The following is an 8,888-nucleotide window of genomic DNA, read 5'->3' as shown; positions in this document are numbered from 1 at the left end:
ATGTTGGCATTTTAGATAGCAACAACCCACTTCACATTACGGCCCTTCATCATGTTTACCTTCCAAGAATAAACAGATCTGTTGATGAGTTTATAAGCCAGTGGAACCACCATAGTTTAAGGACAATGGAAAGCCACTCCCCACTGCAACTTTGGACTGCTGGAATGCTCCAACTTCCTGAAAATCAAGGACCACTCAATATTGCGCATGTGCAAAGACCTTATGATCATCGCCGGTGTCATCCTGAGTTAATCACAGTAAATCCCTTGACTGACGATGGAAATCATGGAATAGAACTTTTTGTCGCAGCATGTAACTTGCTTGAAATAAATACTTAGTCTGCGAAGTAATTTTGGTAATGTTTATCACATTGAAGTTATTGTGGTGACAGAAAAAGGCATTAGCATGTAAAATTATGATTTAAAAACAAAATACACTTTTCTTTCACAATGAACCATTGAACATTATTACCATATAAATAGTGTATATTATATGATGCATCCTTGTAAACGTTGTAACATAACCCTGTTGTTCAAGGTGAAACCTGTATTTTAAGTTATTAAATACATTCATTTTATGTAGTTTTGTGTAGTGTAATTTTGTAACTACAGTATATTATATAAAATGAGAATAAATGTTACATTAAAAGGTCTTGGATGCACAAGTCTCACCACTGTAGACACACAAAAAAAATATAAGCCAGTGCACAAAAAGTAAGAACAGAAAAACATTTATTTAAAAGAAAGCCATACACAGCCTATAAAGAAATAACAATTCTGTCATAACAATGAAACCGGGGAACATGGCTGTTCAGGTTAGAAGATTGGAACATATAGCTTGAAATACATCTTAAAATGTAATGAAGAACTTCAATTTCTTTTATTGTTTTTTCATTTGTTGTTACAGTAAATACAGAATGTTGGTATCAATGAATAACAAAGTGAAATAACAGCAATAGCATAAACAATCTAACATAACTCAAGCTCTACATGCCTTGAAAATATTACCTCTCACGCTCTTCCAAATCCTGGTGAATTGCGTATTGCAAAATCCATGTCAGATCTGAAAGCAGTGTACACTGCATGAACTGGTATGCGTAGAATATTTTCACAAGTATTGGCCACTGGAAATCGGGAACAGGTAATGAACTCAAGTCTTGGCTTTGGAGAGAAACCCAGTGCTGGAATGCTGTCACATCCAGTGAAGAAAACAAGAACATCCTCCAGAGAGACATTGTTTTCAACTGTAAAACAACAAAAAAGAGTACCACATGTCTATATTAAATGATACCACTGGAGTAATGCAAAATTGTTATAAGAGTAGTTATATTTGAAAGGGTTGCTCATAATGTCACATGCAACACTAACAACAGTCTGGTGAGTATAAAGAGCCATTTAGCAGAATAAAAGATAGGAGTTGGTGAAGACTGTAGCAAATAATCTTTCTCCAAGCCTCTGTGTATAAGGCAAGGTTCAAAAAGAAATGATTGATTGAGTCAGTGTGGAAGAACTTGACTGGTCTGCATAAAGCTAACTCCAAATCCCAGCTGAACATCTCTGGTGTGACTTTAAATGTGGACCTTGAGCCAAAAACTCATCACCAAACACCAGTGGTGTTTTTTTAACCTTGCCTTATACACAAGCATTGCCATGTTAGAATAGAAAGGGTCCTGTCCAAACTGTTGCTATAAAATTAGAAGCACAAAATTTCCTACAATATCATTTTATACTTTAATATTAAGATTTGCACTCATGGATATTACTAAAGAAGTCATACCTGTTCATTGAAAGGGGATGACCCAATACTTTTGGCAAAATTAGCTTTAAATGTTATATTAATGAATTTATAGTACATAAACACCAATTCAAACATTGCAATATAAATATATATTTTTCCCACCATTGTCATGTACCACTATGATGGAGCCAAAAACAATTTTGAAAATAACGGATTGCGTTGAAACCTGTATGAAATACTAAACTTACTTTCAGCATCCTGAAGATAGTCTTGCCAGAAAGCCAGGGTCCGGCACTCTGCTTGAAATGCATTACTCCCTCTTTCAGAATGAATGATTTGGAAGAGATTCTCCACATCATTTGCGGTTAAGGACTTTTCAGCCTTCACAAAAAGGCACTTTGACTGAACAGGATAGTTTTGGAGAGCATCTAGGACACCCAGAGACGTTAAGCCATCTCTGAACCTAATAAAAAGGAAACACGCTGTAATGTGTAGTTTATGTGATTTGAAACATGTAGCACTAGTATTTTTCATTTTTAATTAGATGAGGTTCCACAATGAATTATTATGTCCACCTGTACTGGTGCACTATAAAATGGAAGTTGAGGTCAATCATAAAATTTTCTTATACTGTAGGCACACTTTGTTAGCAACTCAAAAACTTTTTTTTGTACATGCTTTCCTCTTCTATCTCTTGTATTTCTGCTATTTTACAGCCATTAAACTATATTAAATTTTTCTGACAAAGTACAATTACATTATGTGTTCATATATAAACATACCTTTCAAATGGTGCACGGGTCCGCTGAAGGACATACCAATGAGCCAGATCCAAAGCAGTCTCCTGTTTGTTTTCCAGTGTTATGCGTACATTGTGACCAGCAAGACTGATTAAGCTAGCAGCCTGTTCAACTGCATCTTGTAGTTGTGAATCAGTCTGGGCCTGTAAGATCTAAAAATATATACAAAAAAAAAACATTGTTTGAATGAAGATATACAACTATTAGCTGTAACGTCAATGTTAATGAGTGCATGCAAAAATAATAATTTATCAAAATACAATATAATTAAAGTAAAATATGCCTACCGACTGCAACTGTGACTTTGTTTCTTCATCAGTAATATCTTCAGTTTTGACCTTTACATTGTCAGGGCCCTTTTGAAGACACTCATACATAAGTTCAGACAGGAAACATGGACTCTGCCCCCCATGGGCAATTGACATTGCCATGATCTGGCCAGCATAGAAGTATGCATTGTCTTTCATCGCTATTATCAAATGAAATTAAAACATCATTGTCATTGTAAGTACAACATTTGAAGATTCTTACATTTCCTACTAAATCATTTCAGGTACAACATATTTAGGAATCCAAAATAAATCCTTTACTTGACATCAATATGAATTTATAAGTAGTGTACCTTTGGAGTTGCATGTGAGGACTTTAGCATTAGATGGTCCTTCAAAAATGCCAATTTTGTCCTTGATTTCATGTAGACAGAGTCGGAAAAACTCCCGAGTAGGTCCTCCATTGTCCACAGCACCCTCAGATGTTCCATAGTCATCAGTAAACTTAACATCCACCTTCTTCTCGGGTGAAAAATTGGATCTGCCCATTGCTCTGGATGTTCCATCCCACACATTTCTTCTTATGATATTGAACCGTACAATGCTGTCATTATTTACTCTCGAACCAATCTGCTCCATTATTCTCTCTAAAGTCATCCTTGAATCACTGAAACAATAATAAACAATAAAATAATACAAAAATGACAATGGTAACTCGCCCATTATATGAAACATACAAAAATTATATATTTTTATTTTATATATTTTATACACTTTTACACCATGATTTAAACAACAATTAAATGAAAACAATATTATAAATATTGCTGAAACAATAACCACAGAAAAGATTTGATATGAGATAAAGAAAAAAACAACATTGTGCACACATAAATATATTTCTGAACCATTTAGGTGGTAGCCTGTTTATTGCTATGAGTCTAGAAAATTAAGCTATTGCTATGATACATTAGAATTAAACATTTCTACATAACATCTTCTACTGACCTCTCATTTGTGCTGGACTCTAAGGACCTTGATATGGCTTCCTGGAGATCAGCGTCATCAGAGAGGTATTCTTTCTCAAATAGGTCAAGGTATGTACTAAAAAAATTAATATATCAATATTTTATAATGAACAATGTTTAAGTACATATATGATGTTAACAGAAATAGCTGCATTACTACAGGACAAATAACATCCTAGATGTAATAATAACATTGTCTACTGCTGAGTGACTATTCTAAAACAAAATTGTTAGAATACTAATTGTTATTGTAAACAAGGCCTACTGACGTTAAACCCTGACCATGACAATCCTGTATAAAAAGAACATGTACCTGTAGGTTGTGCTGGGTGCATTGGTTTGGGTGGGACTATGGGATGCCTCAGAGGTGTTGCTAGCAGAGAAGCATGGTGTGTGTCCAGTGCCACTGATAGTGGGACCAATCGAAAAGATGTTGGTGTAGCCACTAGAGATGACAGATGTTCCACTAGACAAGGTAGGAGTCTCATCAATAGTAATGGCAGCAGCAACAGAAGACATGGTGAGGTTGTCAGCTGAGATGGGTGGTGCATTGGTGCAAATATCTTTAGTGTCAATACACCAAATAACTTCATCTCCACCAGAGATGGAAGGGGTATTACTGGAGAGACACTGGACTTCAACAGTGGAGATGGCTGAAACAACTTCTTTGGAAATATCAGGCACACTACCAATGACTGTAAAAACAAGGAAAAATAGTTGGGTTAATTTTTTATTAGGATTTCACTTATATGAGAGTGTTAGCAACAGAACACATTTATATCTTCAACATTACATTATGTAGTAGATTTAAAATAAAAATGAAAAAGTATTTACCACATTTGTCAGGATCCAATGTTTCTTTGAAATCATTCTTGTTTGTGTTGCTACTGTCTTCATCAGAACATGACTGTCAATTGAAGCAAATAAATACATTTATAATAATAATTTTAGTAAATGTATGCTAACCAATACACTATGCTAACAACAAAGCAAACATTTGTTTTAATTGTCACAACATACTAGTACCAAAGTAAAATACAGTTTTGCCATTGTCCCCTGTTATATACAGTACTGTGCAAAAGTCAAATATAGTATTTTCACATATTTTTATATAGGAAGTATTGTTTACGTTTCTTTTGACATTACTTGTAATAATCCATTGTAATTTATGTCTCTTGGTGTTATATTAGACAGCAACTTGTCTTTTGAAAATCATATTTCCCATGTTACAAAAACAGCATTCTTCCATCTTAGAAACATTGCCAAGCTACGAAACATGTGTAAAGCATGTGTTTCTGATGCAGAAAATCTAGTTCATGCATTTATGACCTCTAGACTGGACTATTGTAATGCACTTCTAGGTGGTTGTCCTCCTTTGTCAATAAACAAGCTACAGGTAGTCCAAAATGCAGCAGTTAGAGTCCTTACCAGGTCAAGAAAATATGATCATATTACCCCAATTTTACAGTCTCTGCCCTGGCTACCTATTAAGTTCCATATCAGTTACAAATGATCATTACTTACCTACAAGGCCCTAAATGGTTTAGCTCCTGCGTACCTAACTAGCCTTCTACCACGCTACAACCCATCACGCTCCCTAAGGTCACAAAAGCTGGACTTTTGGTAGTTCCTAGGATAACAAAGTCCACTAAAGGAGGCAGAGCTTTTTCACATTTGGCTCCCAAACTCTGGAATAGCCTTCCTGATAATGTTCGGGGTTCAGACACACTCTCTCTGTTTAAATCTAGATTAAAAACGCATCTCTTTCGCCAAGTATTCGAATAATGTATCTTTAATTGTGAGTGTAGTTGCATCTGATCAAATGCACATTTTTATTCTTTAGCTTAGGTTAAAATAATTACTTTTACTTTGTTGGAACAGAAGCTATGCTAATGATGTCTCTATTTGTTTCTATGTTTTGCCACAGGATTTACATCCCATGGTAACTAGGATTTACACAAGCTCCAGTCTGGATCCAGAACACCTGAGAAGAGATGATGCTGACCCTCAGAGGACCTTAGATGATGCTAACCCTGAATCAACAAACATAACTAACAAATATTGCTACAAGTGTGACTGCATCATATAATAATTATTAAAGCTGCAGTAGGGAACTTTTGTAAAAATATATTTTTTACATATTTGTTAAACCTGTCATTATGTCCTGACAGTAGTATATGAGACAGATAATCTGTGAAAAAAAATCAAGTAACTTTGGCTCCTCCCAGTGGTCCTATTGCCATTTGCAGAAAGTCATCCGCTCCCGGTAAAAAACAACCAATCAGAGCTGTGGTCCGTAACTTTGTTTGTGTTCAAAATGTAGAAAAATGTATATAATAAGCGAGTACACCATGAATCCATTTTCCAAACCGTGTTTTTAGCTTGTCCTGAAACACTAGGGTACACCTATAATAAGTGTTTATATTCTATTTTAGATTGCTTCGGGGGTATCGCGGCGGAGTAACCCAGTACCTTTGTGATTCTTCATAGACATAAACAGAGAGAAGTAGTTCCGGCTACGATGTTCTTCCGCAAGACGCAAGCAGTTCTGTTTATTAGCCGCTAGAGCATCAAAAATTCCCTACCGCAGCTTTAATTATTAATAATATTAATAATGTTCATCATCTGTCTGACTACGTCTATGTAATTTTTCTACAAATCCTCTCATACGTGCACAAACTGAGAGTCACCACTTATAAGCTACTACTAAATGTTGTAGAAACATAATTTTCTGTAACGTTGCTTTGTAACGATTTGGATTGTAAAAAGCACTATACAAATAAACTTGAATTGAATTGAATTGAATTATGTATGCACAAGGAGTCTAACAACATCCGGTGCACCACAAAGAGATGTGATCTCACATCACCAAGTCCATGTGCGATTGGAGAAAAAGAAGAAACCAGAAGACTAAATCCAGAAGAACTATGGCAACATCTCAAATATGCTTGAAGAAAGATCTAACAAAAAAGCTGTAAATTTTGGATGCTTGCAAAAATAATGAAAAAATGTAATTTAACAATTAACTACTATTAACTAAATCATATTAAAGTTTGTGTTTCAACAGCTTTAGTCCTTGGTACACTTGCAAGTAGTTTTGCAGGTGAGTTTCTTCAAGCATCTTCGAGGTGTTGTCACAGTTCTTCTGGATTTAGTCTGTCTCAGTTCATTCATGTAATCACAGATGCACTTGATGATGGTGAGTTCAGATCTCTGTGTGGTGCAGACCAACTGTTGTCCTTGTGCAAACAAAAGTCTAATTTGATTATTACACTTAATGTCAAAAGAAATGTTTTGAAATATGAATTGATATTTCCTATATACACACCACAGCAAAATATATTAATAACTGGCTTATAGCAATTTTTGGAGGCTGAAAATACTAGGGTGCCTAAGAATTTTGACAATACTGTAATTTAAAATAAATAAATAAATCTTCTGCACTACTTACAGATTCTTTCTCTTCACTTAAAATGACCTTGTCAGGCCTGACATAAATGGACTTCTGATGAAAAAGTTTTTTCAGAAGGTCTCCACCTAAAGTCTGTTTGGAAGTCAGGGATGGCTCCACTAATTTGTTGTGGCACGACATCAAGATTTGTAATCTGACGAAATAAAAAGCACACTGTATATGAAACTTATTTTGAAGCTAGAAAACCATACAACAGTACATGGAAAGGTATGGTTACAATACACCATTTGTCTACACATTCAAATTTTTATACTCTCAGTTTATCAGTTGGTCAGTTAATATAAATTTAAAAGAATTAGATATTTACAACCATAATGTATTGACAAAATCCAATATTTTGTTAATTTTGTTACATATCACAACAAGGGATATTTATCAAAGCACATTATATTACTAGTATTACTGCAAAAATATAAAATAAGTAATAAATGTGATTAAACACAGCTAACGTTTACCTGCATCCCTCCACAACTGGCTGGAAGGCTGATGTTATAGTCTGCATAACTTTGTCGGCGTCCCAGTCACAGCCAAATTCTAAGGCAGATTTTATATGACCATTTTCAAAAAGCCAAGCTTTCTTGGCACGCCTTGGCACATGTGTAGATGTATGGTCTGGCAGGAGAATAACTTCTTTGGTGAAAGACTGAGCCACCGGACGTAAACTGCCTAGTGCCTGAAACCTTAACATTAAAGAAAATCAACATATTCAATTCAATTAAATATGTATGTACTTTATATTAAGTTATCTTTTCTGTTTATAAATTGGAAGCTGTGTTAAATGAATTTATTGTAAACTGTAGTTGATATTAAGAATTATTTTTCTCTCTCTCTAGTTTATAGACAACATTTGTGCACAACCATATGTCATTACTACAGCAGTGAAACACCCAAAGACTACTAATTCCAAAGTTTAACTACTTAAGCCTCATTAATGTATATTACATTTAAAGATGTACAGTTGTCTACATCTGAAATCATACTTAACACATTTCACCGATATTTCTGAATTTTGCTATGACAAAAACTCTTATCACTTCCAATTAATTGTGTTCTTACCTCTTATGTCTAGGGCCCTTTCGAGTGAACGGGCGAAGATTGTAGATAGCTGTGGGTGGTCCCTGTGAGGTAGAAGGCATGTTTCTTTCTGTAATGTTTGCTTGATGAGCAGGAACGTCCTGGGCTGTGAAGTTCACCGCATTCGCTCTTCCGCGGTGAAATAGCGAATACATTTCTTCATCAGTAGAACGATGTTGAGTACGGTTGCCAGTATTTTGGCCCGTACACGCATTCGCCAGGGTGTTAATTAGATGATCGTTACTTAAAATTGCTGCTACTAAATTTCGTGCGGACTCGCTCATTGCTCAAAATGTGTAAATTAGTAGATTAATAACACAAGATGGCGCTGATAACATCAGATTTTCAGACATTCGTTTTATATATTCAGACTTTCATTCTATATATTCAGAAATTCGTTTTATATATTCAGACTGTCATTCTATATATTCAGACTTTCATTCTATATATTCAGAAATTCGTTTTATATATTCAGACTTTCATTCTATATATTCAGACTTTCATTCTA

At 34.9% G+C, this 8,888-nt stretch overlaps 3 protein-coding genes across 3 annotated transcripts in view; 1 reads left to right on the top strand and 2 right to left on the bottom strand.

Moving 5' to 3' along the window:
• LOC113046237 (uncharacterized) overlaps nt 1–181 on the top strand; it is a 1,590-nt gene extending 1,409 nt beyond the window's left edge. Inside the window, exons 2-3 of the mRNA XM_026207180.1 lie at nt 1–2; nt 116–181. The exon at nt 1–2 is cut by the window's left edge and continues 353 nt beyond it. Of these exons, the coding sequence (XP_026062965.1) occupies nt 1–2; nt 116–181 (68 nt within the window). The remainder of the gene's footprint in view (nt 3–115) is intronic.
• A 655-nt stretch (nt 182–836) lies between these two features.
• On the bottom strand, nt 837–3,196 carry LOC113046343 (G2/M phase-specific E3 ubiquitin-protein ligase-like). The gene is made up of 5 exons (XM_026207230.1): nt 3,160–3,196; nt 2,825–3,006; nt 2,520–2,689; nt 1,986–2,200; nt 837–1,243 (listed from the first exon to the last, which is right to left on the bottom strand). Exons 2-5 carry the CDS (start codon nt 3,002–3,004, stop codon nt 1,011–1,013), a joined length of 798 nt encoding a protein of 265 aa, XP_026063015.1. The 5' UTR covers nt 3,005–3,006; nt 3,160–3,196; the 3' UTR covers nt 837–1,010.
• Nucleotides 3,197–4,031: 835 nt separating this feature from the next.
• LOC113046235 (uncharacterized) lies at nt 4,032–8,655 on the bottom strand. Its single transcript, XM_026207179.1, has 6 exons — nt 8,363–8,655; nt 7,762–7,986; nt 7,286–7,439; nt 4,669–4,741; nt 4,148–4,529; nt 4,032–4,050 (listed from the first exon to the last, which is right to left on the bottom strand). Exons 1-6 carry the CDS (start codon nt 8,533–8,535, stop codon nt 4,032–4,034), a joined length of 1,026 nt encoding a protein of 341 aa, XP_026062964.1. The 5' UTR covers nt 8,536–8,655.
• Between the last annotated feature and the right edge of the window lie 233 nt (nt 8,656–8,888).

This window comes from Carassius auratus, chromosome 27 (assembly GCF_003368295.1).
Source record: "Carassius auratus strain Wakin chromosome 27, ASM336829v1, whole genome shotgun sequence".
In the NCBI taxonomy this organism is placed as follows: Eukaryota; Metazoa; Chordata; class Actinopteri; order Cypriniformes; family Cyprinidae; genus Carassius; species Carassius auratus.
Note: the sequence above shows the minus strand (reverse complement) of the source record. Positions and strands in the feature narration are given on the sequence as shown.

What these genes read in the sequence shown, in the direction of transcription:
- LOC113046343 (XM_026207230.1), bottom strand. Translation starts at nt 3,004, where the DNA reads ATGAAAGACAATGCATACTTCTATGCTGGCCAGATCATGGCAATGTCA. An exon ending in ACCCGTGCACCATTTGAAAG is followed by an intron (nt 2,201 to 2,519) that starts GTATGTTTATAT and finishes CCTTTTTATTAG; the next exon opens with GTTCAGAGATGGCTTAACGT. An exon ending in CTATCTTCAGGATGCTGAAA is followed by an intron (nt 1,244 to 1,985) that starts GTAAGTTTAGTA and finishes GTTGTTTTACAG; the next exon opens with TTGAAAACAATGTCTCTCTG.
- LOC113046235 (XM_026207179.1), bottom strand. Translation starts at nt 8,535, where the DNA reads ATGTATTCGCTATTTCACCGCGGAAGAGCGAATGCGGTGAACTTCACA. An exon ending in AAGGGCCCTAGACATAAGAG is followed by an intron (nt 7,987 to 8,362) that starts GTAAGAACACAA and finishes TTTAATGTTAAG; the next exon opens with GTTTCAGGCACTAGGCAGTT. An exon ending in TAAGTGAAGAGAAAGAATCT is followed by an intron (nt 4,742 to 7,285) that starts GTAAGTAGTGCA and finishes TTCAATTGACAG; the next exon opens with TCATGTTCTGATGAAGACAG.